This window comes from Pygocentrus nattereri, chromosome 19 (assembly GCF_015220715.1).
Source record: "Pygocentrus nattereri isolate fPygNat1 chromosome 19, fPygNat1.pri, whole genome shotgun sequence".
NCBI classification, from domain to species: domain Eukaryota; kingdom Metazoa; phylum Chordata; class Actinopteri; order Characiformes; family Serrasalmidae; genus Pygocentrus; species Pygocentrus nattereri.
The window spans coordinates 11184321-11204726 of record NC_051229.1 but is presented as its reverse complement, the minus strand read 5'-3'; the positions used below and the strand labels follow the sequence as shown (position 1 = coordinate 11204726).

The 20406-nt window shown below is 37.9% G+C and overlaps 2 protein-coding genes across 10 annotated transcripts in view; one reads left to right on the top strand and one right to left on the bottom strand.

The window, feature by feature from the left end:
* Window positions 1–9598, top strand: part of LOC108433094 (myomegalin-like) — a 90039-nt gene extending 80441 nt beyond the window's left edge. For 6 of the 7 annotated variants that reach the window (XM_037531122.1, XM_037531117.1, XM_017707430.2 and 3 more), the window contains 6 exons: window positions 1679–1884; window positions 2808–2951; window positions 3883–4021; window positions 4566–4612; window positions 4810–4864; window positions 6722–9598. In XM_037531122.1, coding sequence (XP_037387019.1) covers window positions 1679–1884; window positions 2808–2951; window positions 3883–4021; window positions 4566–4612; window positions 4810–4864; window positions 6722–6852 — 722 coding nt within the window. In that variant the 3' untranslated portion in view covers window positions 6853–9598. The remainder of the gene's footprint in view (window positions 1–1678; window positions 1885–2807; window positions 2952–3882; window positions 4022–4565; window positions 4613–4809; window positions 4865–6721) is intronic. The other variant, XM_037531120.1, reaches the window with a different exon arrangement.
* A 1112-nt stretch (window positions 9599–10710) lies between these two features.
* prkab2 (protein kinase, AMP-activated, beta 2 non-catalytic subunit) lies at window positions 10711–19745 on the bottom strand. 3 transcript variants are annotated; one of them, XM_017707435.2, is made up of 8 exons: window positions 19644–19745; window positions 17941–18128; window positions 16819–16976; window positions 16508–16601; window positions 16140–16254; window positions 15737–15870; window positions 13240–13308; window positions 10711–13114 (listed from the first exon to the last, which is right to left on the bottom strand). In XM_017707435.2, the coding sequence occupies exons 2-8, from the start codon at window positions 18094–18096 to the stop codon at window positions 13037–13039; spliced, it is 804 nt and encodes a 267-aa protein (XP_017562924.1). In that variant the 5' UTR covers window positions 18097–18128; window positions 19644–19745; the 3' UTR covers window positions 10711–13036. The 3 variants fall into 3 exon arrangements, with proteins under 3 accessions (XP_017562924.1, XP_017562926.1, XP_017562927.1); XM_017707437.2 differs by having other exon boundaries at window positions 17941–18125; window positions 19644–19721; XM_017707438.2 differs by lacking the exon at window positions 19644–19745 and adding an exon at window positions 19055–19549.
* Window positions 19746–20406: the final 661 nt, after the last annotated feature.

Here is a 20406-nt window from a genome sequence, read left to right as displayed (position 1 = left end):
TACAAAATAAGATTATCTGCAAAAGTTTGAACACCCTAGTTACATGTGAAAATAAGCTAACACATCCTCTGCAGAAAACAAGCTTAAATATGGTGCACAATGACTCTTTCTGTATGCATTTGCTAAATTGGAGAATATTATTTGCATTTTGGAAAAATATTTGTACCTTGGAAGAAAATAAACATGTAAAATATTCCAATGTTTGCAAAGGCCACATTTCAGACCTGCCATGCTTTATGCACTTTATTCAAATTTGCACATAATCAGTAATTATGTATTTCAGTGTGCAGACGATTGTTCTCTGGGAGGATGTATTAAATCAATCGATTCACAAATGTCAAATTCGATCTTCTAAATTTTAATTTATAATGTAATGTGGACGGAACACAAAGGGTGGAATTGGAACTGGGTAAGTGCAGAGCCCAGACAGTCTGTGGCAGCGCATAACAAAAAGACAACTGGATGAGCGAGAAATCTGACTGGCTCTGCATTAAAGCCAGGTTAGTTCAGGAGTCACAACCCAAATGTATAGAAGAGCCATTTTGTCCTTTCAACAAAAATCAGACAACCTTGGGAGCCACAACATTTAATGCCCAGTATGTCTCAGTATGTGCTGAAAATATAAACAAGGCTATAGCCACTTTCTTCCTCTTTCCATCTGGAAACTTTTCCTCAAAAGTAGAGCAGCTTATTGTAAAATGTCTCTCATCATTCGGCTGTTTTCCGAGGCTGAAGTCACTTCTTGTTTGAATGCTTACGTTCAACCTTAAATTCTGACTGAGATGCTGAAAGTAAATGCGGCACCATTTAAGGTGGAATGGGAAAATTTGAAAGAGAAGTGAATTCTGCTTCACAACTTTTTAGTATTTGACAGCCTCTCATTGCAGATTTAACGTTCCAGGAAACCAACTAAGGTGCTTATAAATACGAATAAGTCCATTCGTCTTCAAGTGTTCGCACGTCCCATCTCAAAGATATTTTACTGACACAGTGACCCCTGACTCTCTACAACACTACTAAATACAAACTTCTAAAATCACTAAAGAAAACGGGCAGGACGGCTGTAACGTGCTGTGTGGACATCCATTATCACTGGATCTTATTTCACCGTAACAGCGCATTTTATCGCAGATGAGTGGCAGCAGTCTCATATGCTCCAAACAAGCACAGTGAATGAGAGCCTTCCAGTTTACTTACCACATCACTTCCATTTGGTTTATTAATAAAAGATATTGGAAGTAAATTCATTGTGGATTATTATATATACTTTGCTTTAAAAGTACCAAGTCGTCACGCAGTGAAAATAAATCCTGTATAGAAAAAAAAGAAGGATCAAGATGCATCAATAATCATTTTATAATAACATCGCAGTCATCTGAATCATAATTGAATCGAGTCGTGAGGTGCCAAGAGATTCCCACCCCTACTGTATACTAGGTCCTCAGTATTTGCACATGATATAATAGGCTGCATCTCTCTACGTTAAAAAAGTATCACAAAAAATTCCTTGAATTCACTTTTTACTTACAGTAATACAATAATAAACTATGACATTGCAGTTATTGCCACAAGTTTGTAAAATGTGTTGGTGTAATAGATTCTAGTCATATGTAAATTATGTAATTAGTTTTTTCATTGTAAATAATGATCTCTCTCTCTTTCTGTCTCTCTCTTTCAGACTCTCTGGAGCCTCATGCAGAGCTGGAGGGAGAGGCTCCCGACGGCTCGTTTGCTAACCGGAACGGTCGTCATGCGATCGGTCATGTGGATGACTTCAGTGCTCTGCAGCAGCAGGTTCTGGAGGGCAGGGGTCTGGTGCAGAGGATGGAGGCCACACTGCAAACCTGCCTCAACAGTGCACTACTGGAGGTCAACGCTGGAAAGGTCAACATAATAGGGATTTCCTACCCAGTCCTCGGGGACCACTAGTCATTGTTATCATTTACTAAAACTCAACAAGAGTTCAAATCAGATGCTGTGGAAGCTTCTTAATATATTCTGCTTAAGAAGGCAGGAATTCAGATATACACAGTTTCCCTCTTATGCCTTAATGAGCCATAGTCAGTCAGTCAAGTTTTTTTTCAACTTAGCAGGTTTAGTATCACTCCATGTTAACAGACTGAGGTAGGAGGTGTGACTTTTAGGGTTTGCTACAGGTTAAGGAAGCAATTGTATGGTAGTTGTAGTTTGATTTGTACATTTATTTGTTTTACATGGCCACAGACTGTTATGTATACTTTTATACAGTTTATTTACAAACTGTTTCACTTTGTCAAATATCTTTTGAGGTAAATGTGTGATGATTTAAGTGTGTAATTTGCTAACTGGTGTGGTTTAAGCTTCCACTTTTTGTTAATGACACTAGCCTTGTTGCTGAAGTGTGAATCTGTGAGCTGACAGCGAATCAGTTTGATTCATGATTCATTTATTTTTTAATTGACTCAAAATTGAATCTGATTTGGTTCTGCACCTCAAACTGCTTTAAGAAATATTAAGCATTAAAAGTGCCTGAATGATTTTCTAGTATTTCTCAGACAAAAACTGTCAAAATCAGTCAAATTACTTTAGGAATGTTTATTGTAACAATGATCATTTGGTTATTGATCAGTGTGCTCTATTTAGACTAAATTGCCTGGACACAGACTCACAGTAAAAACGAGAAGTGTGTGGGCCAAAGAGAGTTCTTTTCTAATTGATACATCAAGAAAACGAACATTGTTAGACCACTAGACCACTATGCACTATGCAGTATTTTGGCTGCACTATTCACTTCTTCTCTCCTCCTTCATCTCTCTCTCTGCTCCTAGGCCCTGGATTATGCCAGCGTTAGGACTCTGTTAGCTAACACAAAGACTCTGAGGCAGATTTTAGAGGAGGCAGCCTCTCTGCTGAAGATGTTCTGGAGGGCAGCATTGCCCAGCACTGATGGCCCTGCCCACCTCCTCCAGAAGGTCAGTGCTTTCCAGCACGTGGATGAAGAACCTGTTCTACTGAATATGAGAACTGAATTGGTTATATGGTTGTATTCCTTAAGACAGGGGTCATCAACATACAGCTGCAGCTCTGGAGCTGCATGCATTTCTTCTACTGTCCTGTTGCAGCTCCACAGCAAAATTTGATTTATAGGTAAAAATAAAATAACCTGCCTTGGCATTAAAATAAAGCGCTGCTGATTGTTCTAATAGAGTTTTAACAATAAATGGTCTTAAACACTGGAGTTCTGAAGATCGGCGTGCAGACTGCTGGTCACAGACAGTAGTCTCGCCTAGCTAGTAGCTAACCAAAAGGCAAAGAGCATCGACCATTTGGAAGTGAACAGACTTATTTGTGTTTATGAGCACTCCAACTGGTTTAATCTGCAATGAGAAACTGTCAAACACTGAATAAATTCAGCTAATAAAAAGTCAGCTTTTCATTCACCATCTTCATGTTTGAATTTTCCCATTCTACCTTAAATAGTGCAGCAGTTACATCCTGGTGCCTCAGGCACCATTTAAGGTTGTATAGGAAAATTTGAACACAAAACTGGTGAATGAAGCTGACTTCAGCCTCGTAAAAAATCAAACATTAAAAGGCGTTTTACAATAAACTACTCCACTTTTTCGGAAAAGTTTCCTGCTGGAGATGCAAGAAAAGCAGCTATAGCTGAGCTAAAGCTTAAAGCAGGGCAAAGTAAGTCTGCGTTTTCATTTATATTTTTAGCCTATACTACTACATCAGGACATACTGAGACATATTTACAGCCAAGATGGTAAAATGGACATAAAATGTGACTCCCAGGTTTATTTTTTGGGTTGCTGACCCCTGGTTTAAGACATAAAAGGCACAAGCAGATAACTCAGTGAACCCCCTATGACTGACAGTGCACGTTTGTGTAAGCAGGAGCAATCTATGAAAGAGGAGATCCAGTCTCTGCGTTTGAAGATAGCGGAACAGGAGGAGGTTCTGCAGAACACCATTCAAAGGCTGAGGAGCACCAGCCGCACTAAAGAGAGCATGGAGACTTTCATCGTCAGCCAGCGTCAGTCATCACTGCACCGCACGCAGCAGCAGGGGTGTAAATCTCTTTCAAGTGATTTGAGTCATTTACAGTTCTTTAGGAGATTAAATGTATAATGAAATTTTAGATTCCACCACAATTCATTTGAATTCATTACTACTACACTTATAGTTTTTTAGATATGTGTTTAGTAAGCTCAGGTTAACTCATTACTGAATTTAAATGGGTTAGGGTTAAACCAGTTTTCATGTTAAGCTTAGTGTCTGTTAAATATTTACCTAAGATAATACAATGGTTATCGTTTTTTTAAATGAAGAAAATTTTCACATTTGTGGGTTTCTTTGGTCACTTGCGCAGCCATCTTGCCAGTTTTTCTTTTTTTCTCATAACACTGTGTTTGGAGTGTGCCTCTGAGAAAAGCTCTAAGGGCTGATATTATTGTGCCTCCGTAGTTGAATAGACGTTTACACCCCTGCTGAGCAAAATCGCCACTGAAACTATTTTGGCACACATATTGCTTATTGTGCACAATGTAGTGACTAATGGTGCCTTTTTTCCACATCAGTGTCCAGGACTCGAGACGTGCTGAAAAAAGCCAGAGCCAATCTTGAGGTGAGGATTTAACCCCTTTAATTCAGCCCATAGATTCACTTCTGTTCTGTATCAGTGTTACGTGTTTAGATCCCTGTATGCATGAAAGAGGCCCTGCTGTCCTTTGTCCCTGTCCTCACTTTGTGTGTCTCTTGCTCCTCCTTTCTTTGTTGCACTCTCTCTCTTTCTCTCCCTCTCTCTCCACTGAATGAAACCAGAAGAACGAGCTCAGGATTTCCTCTTTAAGCTGCTCCTCTTCCTCCCTTTGCCATGGTAACGGTCTGGTCTGCGCCGTGCTGTGCCGTGTGCATCCTTCTGCCTGTGCTTGTGCTCTGTTTGACTTCACTGCTCCCCCATGACATCACTTCCTCTTCCTGTCAGCTCTGTCTCATATTATTAAGTAACTGGAGTCAGCTGGCTGTTTAGCCTGATCCTTGGTCAAAAAGAACCCAATCAGGTTATGACATGAATATTTACTATATGACTGAGGGAAGAACAGGAGAAAAGAACAGCTCATGATGTAAATGAACCTGGGACAGAGCCAGAATAGCAGAAGTGTAATGATGCCCAATTTTCATGATATATTGCATATTTTGGGTTTGGCATCATGATACATTTACAGAAGAGAACTTTTAATTTATTTTGCTTTTAAACATTTATTTATTCATGTATTTGCTTGGAAATCACTTCAGGTTCTGCCACTATATGATATCACAAATATAATTATAGCATAAAAGCTGGATTCACTGCTTGTGCTGTCTCGCATCCCAAAAATGAATATTCATATGTGTGTTATAACGCTGATGGAGCAGGATTCTAAAGATGCACATAATTTAGCCTCCAGTAAAGTAAAGCTATACAGGGGTCACTGAAATGTGAACTAGAATGCTGGAAAATGTAGCACTTGCAGTCATATACAAGAAGTTGGTCAAGTTACGTTTTGTTGATTTTCTTAGAGAAAGTAAGTGAACATCTTCTACAGAGAACAAACCATAAGCTGCACTATGTACCATTTGGAGATTTCCTCCACTCTGGTGGAAATCTGTAATTGCATGCAACATGCATAAGAATATTTTGTAACGTTGGTTGTGCTTATGATCCTTTTCCTCAAGTGGCTGAGGCTGATGTTTATGAGCGTGTTGAAAAAATATTAAAAGAGAACTTGGGCAACACTTGAATTATCTGAATTATCTGCTGTTGTCGTAGTATCTTCATTATGATGTTCTAGTATGATGTTAATTTTGCACATGAAACCAAAACATCAAGCTGGACCTTCTTTTTTTGTCCATGTGATTTAATATGTAAAGACGTATGACGTGGTCCAAAAACGTCTTTAAAATCTTTCCTGATGCCTTGGTCTCTTAAATAGTTATTTCAGGCTTTAAATGACTCAGCAATTCTATGTCTTTTAATTTAAACAAAAAAATCTTACGCAGTCTTACATAGTGCTGCTTTAAATGTGGCATTTTTCAGCAAACTATTTTTTCCCACAGTGAGAAAAATAACTAAACATAAAATATGCCTTAACCTTTGCACAGGCCACATTTTCTGTTTAATTTTCCAGTTTTAGTTATGTTGAGCAAATAAACAGTATTCATGCATTAAAATGTGCAGAGGTGTGATCTCTGCAGAGGATTTGTACATATTTTCAAATCAACAAAATATGTAATTTTGCATATTACTGTAGATATCACTTGCTTATTGCAAACAACACAATGTTCACCCCTAAAAATCTGACATGGGTTCTAAATGCAGTTTTCTAAAACCATTTTAAATTGTCCATCTCCCATTCATTGCTGCTTTCTACTGCATTCATTTCTAATGCCAGGTGCAGTCATAAACACAAAGCTGCTCATTTCTGTTAACAGACTAACAGACGGGTGATTCTACACTACAATTTCTTCACAGAAATGAAAGCTAAATAATAGCACATCAGCTCAAACACACAACATGTTATGACTGTGTGAAGCTCAAATCTAGTGTGTATTAACAAACTTAAAACATAACAAAAGATGATGCAGTTTCTTTTAACAGGGTGACAGACTTTACCGGGCTAACCTTAAAACTTTAGCCTTTTTCAGCACCGTCGTTTGAGCATTTCTTTTTTCTCTCTTGTTGCTTCCTGTCCAGGTAAAGTCCTCAAAGGTGCCTACCCAGGGTCTTCTGATTGGGGTGGCGTGACCCCCGAAATCGCCATGGAAACAGCCAGTCCGCGGCTCCCTAAAAAGCGGGGCAGGGAGTGCCTTCTGCAAGCGGTCTGAACCAGCCAAGACAAACAACACCTCTCCAACACCCTGCCTTATCCTAATAACCTCTGTTCTTTTCTGCTCTCTACTGTTCTCTTCCTTTCCTTTCTTCTCTTCCCCTGTCCTATCCTCTCATCTTCTCTTTTCTTCTCCTACCTCCTGCTTTCCTTTCCTTTGATTAAAAAAAAGACTCTTATCAAACTGTACTTTTGCCTTGTGGAACAGAAGAAGCCTCTGAACGGATGTTGCAGTGTGCGTCCTGGTTGCCATAGAATGTGTTCCTCGCCATGGCAACCTGCGGGCGGTTCAGAAGTGTAGTTGCATGTTAGTTCAGCATTTGTGAGACACGTTACTAATACACATGACACATACAGAACCAATGTCTTCTTTAAAAAAAAAACAAACAAAAAAAACAACTGCTGCCAAAGGAAAGAAATTGGAAGGTGGCCGTTACTGGTGGAGATTTCATTTATGCAGCTGAACATACTGCCGGCGAATCCCCTTGAGAAACTCAGGGATTTTAGGCAAAGAAACACTACAAAGCCACACCTTATTTGAGAGCCTTTTGGCTCCTTAAGCACTGAACAAATCAAAGCCTATGTTAAAGGCTCAATCAGCAACTGACATGTCTATGCTCCGCCCACAAATGTGTTCTTTAAAAGCTTTGCAGAACATTAGTAGAAATGCCATTCAGCTGAAAGAGTTTAGTTTGATTTGCTACATACAGTTGTGTCTGTCCTGCTACCAAGGTGGACTGTGCTGTCATAGCTAAACATCCAGGCAGGTTGGAAACAATCAATTTGCCACCATGCTATAATTAGCCAAAGTATACAACAAAAAATTACACTGATGTTGATTAACATCATTGACGCTCTCAAAATGTTTATATTTTTGAGCTGTTTCATTATGCTGGAGTTTTCCTGTCCAGTCTAGCAAAGGTTGCTGCAAAACAATGCATTTGTAGGCGGAGCATGGATATGCCAATAGACAAAAGCATGCCACGGCTAGCTCCGAGTTTACTAACAAAGAGCATGGTGGACGAAAAAGGCGTTACAGTTTAGTGAATTTAGCACTGACTTAGTATTGTCTGAAAATTGCCAGCGGGGGCAGTTGTTGACCGTCTTTTGGAGAGATTCCCATGAGCATGTGCAATAAAGACATTGGTCACTGAATGCAGTTGCGCCAGCTTTCACCCACACTGGATTTGAGTATGTATTGTATAAAGCTAAAAGACCGTCAGTGCAATATTACGAGTATTAATCACTATTATCATTCTTTAATACTACTGATGATATTCTGGGACAGTATTTTGCATGGTGGAGGTAAAGAAAAGGAAAAATAGCACCTTTTGTGTTGTGTTGTAAGGTGAGGTTCACCAATACTTGCCAAAGTTTGAACTCCTAGTGTCCCTTTGGTTTTACCTTATCTGTGCCATTGATTGAGGGGATCTGATTTTTGTCTAAAATGGTCAGCATGAATCCTCAAATAGTGCCATTTAAACATCTTGGTTGAACTCTTAAGCAATCATGACGTTGTCATGACATTTTAGGAAAGTCTCAGAGATGAGCTAAAGATGTCAAGTGAAAATACTGGATCAGATTTCTTTTTAAATGTGTAAGCATTTAAATTGATTGTATATGAATTAGGTGACAGGACCAAACTATATTGTGGTTTTTGATGCATTTGTTAGGTCAGATGGCTCCAGATGTTGAGTAAAAAAGTTGGAAATGGGCATTGAGTGGTTGATCATATAGCATTCTCCTCATGAACTACACGTCATTCTCCATTTATGCTGGAATAGTGGTAACAAACTTTGGCAAGGACCTGGTGGGACCAATATTAGCCTGCTGATGCCACAATCAAGTAGCCAGGCACAGTTCATTGTGTTCCTTAGCTGCTTGTATGTTTCTGCTGTTTGCTTGATTTTTAGCGCTGTATATAACTCGCTTTTTATCACAGTATCATTATTGTGTGGTTCACTATGTTAAACACTTGCTATATATGCAAAGGTTCAGTATCTGGGTAGCTGTGCAATAGCAAAAAAAAAATTAATCCTTCATTTGGAACAATTTTCTGCTGCAGTGTTCGGCTATCTGAGACTGTCTGTTAGCCAGTAAATGCTAAAGTGTATGACACTTGGCTAATTACAATGCTAGTAATGCTGGTTTACACAAAACCAGGATAGAGATGCCTTGCCCCAAGGTTTGTAATGTAGTGTCTTTCAAAGCCCCTTACAAAGTTCTAGCCTTTGCTTGCCTTCAAGCCAGATAACCAGTGTAAGTAGTTCTTTGCAGCAAATCTTTATGCTAGCCTGCTGCTTGTTGCTTGTCATAGTAAATACCAGCCGCTGGTCTGGCCTTGTTTGCACTCTGCACTATTTGGTCCATGAGTAATTTTACTGAGAACAAAAATAAATGGGTAAAGCACTTCAAGTAGAATAGGTGGGGTTTTCCCCATTTCTGGCTTATTTCACTAATTGAAATTTTGTGAATCACCCAAGGACTTGTTAAAGGAAAGATTTTGAAGAATACCAAAGTCAAGCCATTTGCAAAAGAGGAAAAGACAAGACAGTTTAGTGAGTGTAAGCAATGCCCATGTTTGAAGCGATCAGTTGGACAAATGCTGTAACCAGCCACAAAGAAATGTAAAGAATTGATGGTTCCAAAAACTGTACGATGTGTATATAATGACTGAAGGCTGATTTGTTGCAATGGATACTGGTGTTTGTGTGATGCAATAAAAAGTCACAGATGCTTTGGGAGCCCTTGTCTTGAGTTCAATGTGAAGATGTCTTTCGATCTGAATAAGCACAGATGTATTATTAGATGTCAAACTTTAAGTTTGGAAACTACAGATTGTATATTTCTTAAAATAATGGGAATAATGCAGTAACCCAGCAGCAGATTTGTATTTTAAGCATTTCCAATGACTAAGCCTTAGAAAACAGTAATTCTCTGGACTGAACCCAGAATTATTGGGCAGGGGGTCAAGAAAACAATGTGGTGGTTAACTGCCCTGTTTTTAGGTATAAAATAATAGTCCTTTGCAGTAAAATAAAGCTCTGTTAATAATAATGTTTAACAATAAACGATTGTTTAATGAATGACAACTATTACCTAACAAAAAAGGCAAAGAGAAAGATTTCAGACCAACATTGATAATTTGGAGACGAATGGACTTATTTGCATTTATAATTACTCCAGCTGGTTTCCTGATACGTTTAGTCTGAAATGATAAACTGTCAAATACTAAAACGTCACCAGCATCTTGTTTTGAGTTCTCCCGTTTCACCAGTTACATTCTCGTGCCTCAGGCACCATTTAAGGTGAAAAAATCAAACGTTGAGAAACTATTCTACAAAGGTTCGTGCCAGAAATGCAAGAAAAGCAGCTATAACTGAGCTACAGCTTTAAAAAGTCTGCATTTTGTTAATATTTAAATATAATTATATAACAAATATATAATAACATTTTATATACACACACACACACACACACACACACACACACACACACACATTATATATATATATATATATATATATATATAAAAATATATATATAATTATTATTAATATAATAGTGTATGACCTGTCCAGGGTGTATCCTGCCTTCTGCCCGAAGACTGCTGGGATAGGCTCCAGCACCCAACCCCCCCCCCCCATTAGCCTATACTAGGACATTAGCACATACTGAGACATATTTACAGCCAAGATAGAAAAACAGACATTTGGTTGTGGCTCCCAAGGTGGTTTGATTTTTTTTTTTTAAGGACAAAATGGCTCTTCTTAACATTTGGGTTGCTGACCCGTGTCCTAAGGTAGGTACCAAATGCGTAAAATCATCATGCACACAGAGCACAAGACACAAAATCTCAGCATCAGACTGTATCCCTTTTATTTGCAAACAAAAGTACAGTATCATTAAATGCATGGCTTAACAAAAGATGCTGCATTGCTGTAAATAAGAGATACAACAAAGCTTTCAAGCTAAATTCAAGTGTTTGGATTTTTTTCGGAAGGGACCACACCTCAAACGTTACTTGTGTTGCTATAGCAACCTTTCAATCTGGGACTGTCCAAAATCGACAATTCTGCTACATCTTTGGAGGGAAACATTGCACACAACAATTCAAACTAGCGAGGCGTATACAATCACAAGCTTAAAACAGTGCCATCAAATATCAATATAAAACCCCATCAATCTCAACAAGTTAAATGTGATAGAAACCTCCACACAAGTTTCGAGTACCAAGAAATTTGACCTATGATCACCTGTTGCTCTTTAACCAAGACCAAACACACCTTTTCATACTGAAGGTCTTGTAGCCTCCATTAAAAAAACAGCATCTTGATCATCACCACAGTAGAGTAAACCAGCATGTTGGAAAACATAAAAACAGCAAATATTACTAATAATACATTCCTGTTTTGCAAAAACAGCACAAATAAATACATGAAAACACTTCAGAGTCACAACCAGGCTATCACATTAAAGAAAGTGAAGTTGTCCAATTGGAGACTACAGTACTAGATTTGTCCACTGCATAGTTGAAAAAAATTCCCATCAGGGACAATAAAGAATATTCAATTCCACTCAATTCAACAAACTGAAAGCTCTCTGTCTGAACCTCACAGTGAAAACATGGTTAAAGTGCTTACGCAATCGCAGTGAAAGGCAATGGCATGCAGACGCTCACCACAGACAAGACTACTGACGCAGCCAGCCATCTCAATATCATTTCCAATTTCTTGCTTTCAACACATCATACCAAACAGAATTCACATCTCTACATGTTCAGTCTTGATCTAATATGTAAAGGAACAGTTCACAGAAAGATCAAATGTACACAATTTTCCCCTTACCCTAAATTCAGGCTTGAACATGGCTGCTGTTACTGGTTTTTTATTCCCCATGCAATGTACTTACGTCAACTTTAAGAGGTAACTGTATGCCCAGTGTCAGAAACCACATAAGTGTATTTGAGATAACAGCAATTTGCACAGGCAAAGGTGAGTATATGCTTCCATTTCTTGTTAGCTACATTAGCATCACAGGTCCAGTGCAAAAACTACAGATGCAAGCCTTGGATTTTGAACTAGGGCTGCACGATAAATCATGTTTTTCCACAATAAACACACCATTTTGGTTTGTGATGATGAAAGGATCAAATCCCCTCACTTGCACAGTCCCCAAGTGGTCTGGGCTTAAATCCTGCTCTTAAGTGGAAAGCAAGCCACTTAACCATTCAGCTAAACAGTCAATTACAAACCAATAAACCAAAGTCATTACTCTTAGCTCATAGCTTATACTTATACCTACTGCCAGAGCTGTGTTAAAATGCATAGTCTGTAGGTTAAAATGGATAAAGCAGTACTAGCCATTTTCCATTTCGTGCAGCCCTACACCAAATATTACTAAACAGGCTATTACTGGGAATCTCACACATTTGGGATAATGAGAAAATTGTGGAAGTTTGACTTTTTTGGCAAATTGTTCCTTTAATATTGTTTTGGTGACTGCCAAGTTGCAGTATGTTGCTCTTTGCCACCATCCCTCAGGCCCACTCCAAACGTCACAGCTCAGCCTGTAACACAGAGACCTTCTTCCTATTTTGTCTTGACCTACTACTTAATAAATATATACAGAAAACCCTTTATTGTTAACCTGCAAACACTCCATCATGCAATAATCTCTTGTTTAAATAAATAAGACACAAACGCAAACAAGCTAATAAAATGGCATTCAATGCACATAAACGTCTCAGTCTCAGTCATAAACATGGTTAACATGGTTGCTGGACATATGAATTAAAACCTGCCAGTATGTCTGTTTGCTTTAGTCTTCTTTAAAAATACATTATATTGCCCAAAGCTTTACAGAAGATTATCTCAAATAAACTCAAATGTTTATGATTGTAATCACTTAATGGTGCACTTGAGTGGTTACATACAGTTCAATAGTCCTTACGCAGGTGCCTACAGAGACAGCACACACACACACACACACACACACACACACACACACACACACACGAATCCACACACAGACACTGACTCACTCCTCGAGTGTGTGAATGAGCATCAGCAGTCGTCAGAATCACTGTAAAGTGGGTGTGCAGTGCCATCTCAGCTCGATGGAGCAGTATAGAGAGACTACAGTACAGGCATGCTGCCCGGCCCCCAGCCAGGCAACCAGGTTTATATAGGCTTGTACAGCAGAGACGTGACATACTTCTTCTTATATCTGTGAGTCGCACTGAGGACCATCACGCCATCCTAGGAAAAAACAAGAGAAAGAGAAAAATTCAGTGAGGGAGACAGTGTGATGTTATTTCTTATGCAGCTGTTACCTAATTTGCTTTTGTACAGATTTCATACAGATTGTTTGAGATGTCCTATACCTTTATTGACAGTGCATATAGATGGTTGAGCATCACATGGTTGGGTTCAGGCAGCAGAGCTGGATCACACTGTAGGCAGATTAAAGACAGTGGTTTGTTTCAACATCAGCATGGAATGAATGTTGGAAAACATAAAAAGGGCAAATGTTACTAATAGTACATTCCTGCTTCGTACACATAATGAATGTATGTACGTAATGGCTTTATAGCCTGATAGAACCTTATGAATTGTTTATGAATTACTAACTGCAGCAGCACTGCTTTAGCATTTCTCATTTTAATGCACTACTAAATAGAACAGCATATCATTGCTGTCAGAACAAAATCTTCTAACTTTACAGAAGAAGGAAAAAGCATTTTTAACTTTTAAAGATGCTGCTGCTGCATAATCATGAATTAATCATGCTAACCACTGCTTTTCTTTTTCCCACTTTGTACTATAATACTTTATACTAATAATGTTTGCTATCTGGTGTCGACCGTAGGAGGATGGGTCCTTCTGAGTCTTGGCTCCTCTCAAGGTTTCTTCCTCTTTAGGGAGTTTTTCCTTGACACCATCGCCACTGGCTTGCTCATGGGGGCTTGGACCCGGATTTTCTCTTCTTTTCTTTTCTTTCTGTAATTCTGATTGTTCTGTAAAGCTGCTTTGTGACAACATCTGTTGTAAAAAGCACTATATAAATACATTTAGCTTGCTTTTTGCTTGCTTGCTAAATAAATAAATTAAATGTCATTTTGGACCAGTTAATGTAATTATGGAAAACTTTATATTAGTCTGTTCATCATGAAATTTGAATAGAAAGCAAAGAGTAAATGGACTTATAAAATTAGGCAAAAAAAAGCATAAGAAGCAAATAATTATATCTTTGATTTATATAAGTAAGAAAACTATATCTTTTTCCTCTTAGATATTTAGATATTTTTTGTATTTAAATTTTATAAGGGGGCTATGCGCCCAAGATTTTCCCTCACTTTCCATCTATGTAAATGTGATGTGACAATAAATGTGATTTGATTTGATACTATGAATTCAAATTGTTTTGACCAGCTGGCACTGGCTGGCAATTAAATATTTGAAAGCACTGTAAAATACTTGATATAGGCATATTTATGAGCATACACATCAACTGAATGCGCACTATTAAAAATGTTCCTTGTATGAACCGTTTAATGTAATACTGATAGGTCGGCCAGGCAAAAGGAGTTTTTTTTTTTTTTTTTTAAAGTAAACAATCCAAACTGTATTAAACACACTCTACATAACAACCTGTCTTGATCTAAATCAATGGCCTGACAACTATATGTTAATGATTATATGCCCAAAAAGTAAAAAGTTGATGAAATGACAAATATATAATGATGAGCTACTGAAACTTTTAAAGTTATAATTATCACTGCCTACCAGCCCAAGTTAAAATGAACGTGATCATGGCTAGCTATAGCTCAATGTACCTCAGTAGTCACAGTCCGTCACATCCTTCTGTAAAACTTTGCACAACCATGTGTGATTTCCTCACATCACCTTGCATCACACTTTGTCTCTGAGAACATTGCCAAAATAAGTTGCCTGTTCTTTTGCTTGCGGATGCTGGCTTACAGTATGGTCCATTTGGTCACTGTTTTCAACTGAGCATAGCACCCTCATGTGCACAGTTCAAATAGGAATTGTTAGCTACTGTAAATTAAATAAAATTAAAAAGGTCAATTCCGTCGACTTTTCAGATTTTCTGCATAATTCACTCATAATTCTGTTAAGTCATTCAGAGCGGTTTGGTGTGAAATGGGTTATTGTAAAGAAACACAGATTTCTTTACGGTGGTGATAGGAAACCACGTCTACAAAACAAACACAGCCACTTTATTTACCTTCCTTAACCACAAGTGAACATACTTATGTCTTCTGAGTTCTTATATGTAATGTTAATAATGGTAAAATAGTGGTAAACAAAAAAAATTCCTTATTGTTAATTTTTCAATTATTTAATTTGAAATTATTTTAAAAATATGTTTTAATTTGTAACACCTTTTGTGTACCTCTCCACCATGGATGGATTAAAAAAAACGTTTTAGGTCAAAATCTTCCCAAAACTACTGCAAAACAACATATTCATGTAATAACTTTCTGTGAAGGAGCTTTCAGGTGGACATCCAGTTCCTACTGTGAACAGTTTATGTTATTTACAGTTTTTAATAGAAGTAATAACTGATTTAAAAAAAACAACAACCAGATAACATCCCAATTCTGGCCACTCTGAATGACTATCTTAATATGCAGAAATTTCTGAAAATCTATTTAATTCACCACTTTTTTAAAGATAGCAGTGGTGGAATGATTGTTTATTTTATGGTTAATCATTTTCATTTAATCGATACTGTCAATAACATAAACCTACCCCGTATTAATTTAGTTAATTTACTAAAAAATATTTATATTTATAGCACTGTAAACCATGTCCTGGAATGAGCTTCCTAAAGTGACAACCATTACAATAACTCACTGATATGTTGGTGTCTTTGTTGAGGATGACTTGGAGGAGGTGAGGGGGGAGGATGGGCGGGGATTTGAAACGTTCCTCTGGTCGGAACATGTATACCTCCTGTCCATAAGGACCAGGTGGGGAGCTGGACAGATCTAAACAGGAAATTACATCATGTTAGATCTTAGCTTGCTTGTGGAAGAACATATTCCATATGGTTGCTAATAAAGCAGCAAACTCTGCTTCTATGCTTTCATTTTTACATGATTTGCTCAGAGAAAATGATCTTGCAACATGTACAGGCAAACATATTTGTGAAGAAATCAAAGCTTCTGGTAGTTTAAACTTACTCATGTGCATTTGTTGTATAACAACTTCTTACTGCTGGGTAGAAGGAATGCTTAGTAGGATTAACCACTCTTACCAGAAGTATCAGAGCACTCAAGTGAGTCCACCTGCAGCGCATCAAAGACCTCAAAGTCAGATTTCTTCACCTGGATCAGGTTATTGATGGTGCCCATCTGACTTGTTACCACCGGCTGGTGAGCAGAACTTGACTTAATTAACCTGGTTTCCATTTGTACCATGATGTTTTTACACCACAAATGAACTGAACAAATTGTACATAATTCCAATGCTTAGGAAATTCTACATTTTTAAATAAGGACACATATTTTTAATTTCCTGATAGAGCTCTAAATAAGCATTACAATATTACACAGATATATGTAAAGGTATTAACAATGAGCTTATCCAATAATATGACTACAATCCAATCAGAGCATCATTTACCTCAGATGAGTCATGAACCCACTGCCCATCAACAAAGAACTTATACTGGTGCTCTCCCTCAGGCAAGTCCAGGATGGCAACAAAGTCATTATGACTTTTTTGTGAGGAAAAACAGAACAAAAAGAAACAAGACAAGACATGAGTGTTACCGTTTTACTAACCTGATCATATGAAGTTCTGTCACTGTTTTAAAAGGATACCATCCTGCTCTATCTGCCTGCACAGTTTTGAAATCGTAATTAATTGTAATTGACTACTCAATACAATTCAATAACTGACTTTAGGTCTCTGGGGATGTTTAGAACCATTACCTTTTATTGAGTGGGATCTTGGTGCTCCAGTTGTTGAAGGAGCCTGCAATGTAGACCTCTTTTCCCCCTCCTCCCCAACGAATAACTGTAGGACGTGCCTGTGGGCCTGTTTTTACCAAGTCATCTAAATCCGGAGGAAAGTCCTTCTCTCCTTGAGCCTGGAGAAACACACAGGCTTTATTCTATGGCTGCAACGGCTAGCTGACAAGGTCGTCAACAATACCGAAAACATTTAATTAAAAACAAAAAAAGCTCTCTATAGTGACACACATAGTTCATATGACATACACGCTCATTCCAATAAACTGCATAGGAAGCAAAATGGTTTCTAGTGTATTGCTGCTCTGTAAAAGAATAAATTGGTTGTCACACAGACAGAACCTGAATGATGGGGAAGTAAGACTAAACTGATGAAGGCAGAATGGTTCGATTTGTGGATTAAACAAATAATAGATGACAGATAAATAAATACAGAAATAATCCTTAGTTACAGCCCCACTTTACTAATTTCAGCCCTGTATGGAGGTGGTGTGGAATTAACTCTCAAAGCCTCATTTCAACACTGGTTACCTATGAACTTTAGCTAGATGCTAGATATGGGAGGCAAATCCACCCAAAAAGGAAATGAAAATGAAAATAATAAAGTGTAAATGCAAACCTCTTTTTGCCATTTCTTTTTCCAAACATCTGCACAAATATCATGAAATGACAAATAGCTGTTTTCAATTTATTTTTATTTTTGTCACAAACGACTCACGCTCAGGTGAAAAATGAAATTACAAATGAAGGCATTTCATTCCATTTTCAATTTTGTTAGGACATTTGCATGGATGTTTGGAAAAAGAAATGGCAAAAAGAGGTTTGCATTTACACTTTATTATTTTCATTTTCATTTCCTTTTTGGCAGGATTTGCCTCCCATAGCTAGGAGGCAGTTTTCCAGACATTTTCAGTTTTCTAAGTATTCTAAATGTTTTACACCTGGACAAATCTTTATGTCTGGGTAAACAGCTTGCTGCTCCAATCTTGAAACAGTTGTTCTAGGCCTACAATCAAGAATGAATCCAGTTACCTGTTGACCTCCTACAGCATATATTAAAGTCAGTGCCACAGGTTTCCATACCTTTGTATCAGGTCCATGTGTGTTAAAGATATTAGGGTCATCTGTACTGTCTACCATCTTGCTCGGTTCATGGTCTTTGTGGCTTCCACCGCTGTCTGAGCGATGGCTCTTGGCCCCATGGCGGTCACCGGAGACTCTGTCACTGGTGTTGCCCATGGTTCACCAATCCAAACACAGAAAGCTGCCTTCTGATGCGAAGAGCAATAAAAATTCAGATGCAGGACACAAAAAATCAGTACGTTGCTCTGGTTGTCTATCGGCCATGTGGAGAGAGGCCCAAGTACTCTAATGTCACGTGATCTATTATCCACTTATAGCAATGTATTACCCCTTCGCATCCTGCTCAGATGGACACTGAAAAACAGATTTAGTGCCTTTGAAACTATATGTGAAATACCACTACTACTAAATAACAGACTGAATATCTTAAGTTTCGAAAGTACTTACTGTTTAGTAAATTAATCTGTTTTAGCAATCTGATCATTTCACTAAGCTTGGTCCCATCACAGTGTCATATTTGGAATCCTTTCACTATACGACATGGGATTAACTCCTACATTTATGCAGAGAGGCAGAACATCCAACAGTTTGCATGTCTATGTTGTTATGGATAGATCCTTTATTCCCTTACATTAAATAATCAAGAATAAATACTAACATACCAAAATGCTTAGATTCCTGGATAGTTTGGGTCTCAACTGAATTAATGTCTTTACTGGACGCACAAATTCTGGGAACTACTGGATGGGCTGCATCCCTACAATCTTAAAATATATGCAGGGTCCCTTTAGTAAAGGGAATGGTTCTATTTAAAACCATGTCTTCTATCTAGAACCACTGCATGCTTAGACAGTTCTTTGCATCATGACATGGTTCTTCAGATGCATGGAGAATGTATTATATATGGTTCCATACAGAACCTTTTTCAGAATGGTTCTACGTGGCACCAAAAAGGGTTCTTCTATTGCTATGGACTTCACATCATACCAACTGAGGGGCTGTTTTTCGAGCTATATAGAACCATTTTCAAAACCAAATACAACACATTCTCTATCAATCTGAAGAACCATTTCTCCATTTGAACATGAAATGGTTCTACACACAACTCACTGACCGTGTCGCTCACCCACAGCGAAATATCAATATTGCAGCAGAGGACAGCATAAAAATACACAGCAACCTATATGACCTAAATGCGTGGTTCTTGAGAGCAGCCCGTCAGTCAGCGGTGTTAAACAAGGAACTCGCAATATAATAAGCTGTACGTCCAAATCCGAGCGAACAGACATGCAGTCTTAGCTAAATGCATGCCAACTATAAGCGGGGAGGAATAACTAGTCTAGAAATTCGGCTCCTAACAACTATTTCGACACTGCGACACCTTCATACTAGATGGACTAAGCGAGCTAACGGCAAACTTATAACGAAGGGTTACTTGTAGCGAACTGGTCTGTCTTTGCCAAACAAATGAGCAGATATTTCACGGTGTAAAAATGAAAGCTGCCTTGCTTGCTTAACCATTCCGTTACGTTAGCTTACTTTAGCCTGTGGACTAGCGTTAGCTAACCAGGGTTGGCTAACCTACTGCCTAAACCTTATCTTGTGTCAGTCGATAGGCCGATTATAATTCATTTAAATGTCATGAGCCATTCGGATATTAACGAATACATTCTGTACACAATTTAAATGTAACTCAGTCTCACCAGTAACACAAAAAATGGGATTTCTGTTTCGGCGCTGCACCTTCTAATCCAACTTCACCAACATATTTGACAGTTAACACGTACGGCGCGCCAGATGCGACACCCAAAATACCAAACGCGTTCTGGTTCTTAAAGGGGAATTCCACCCATTTTTCAAAACTTTCTCTATAACTCAATTGTAGTCATTTGTGCACAAGATGCATACAAAGTAATTCACAGTGTTTTGATGTGAAATGCTCGCCAAGCAAGTTTCTGTTTAATATGAGAGCAACTATTTTCAATAAGGTTTAAAACTGGGCTTAGACCAGCCAAAACCATCAGTAAAAATTTTATATATATACATTATATATAATATAATATAACTATAATCCTGTGTTTTATTTTTGTTATTATTATTATTATTATTATTTACTCAGGACTGTAAAACACAGAAAACTCTGGCATTTTTTTGTGTTGCCTGATGACGGGACTTTGCAAATAGGTACACTGTGTTGAAAAGCAAAGTAACACCCAAAGAAAATATTTTATCAGTTTTTCTACTATTTTACCTTTATCAATATCAACATTATATTTAAAACTCACAACACATCTGGATATATTTGTGCCCCGTTTTTTATCACAACCGCTGTAAAAAGAGAAGTCTACGTTTCTCTGCAATGCACCATTTCACATCAAACCACTTTCACATTTCAATGATTGAAATATGCAGAATGTTTCAGTGAAATGCTTCTTTAATACCAGCCACTCAATAAACAAACGATCA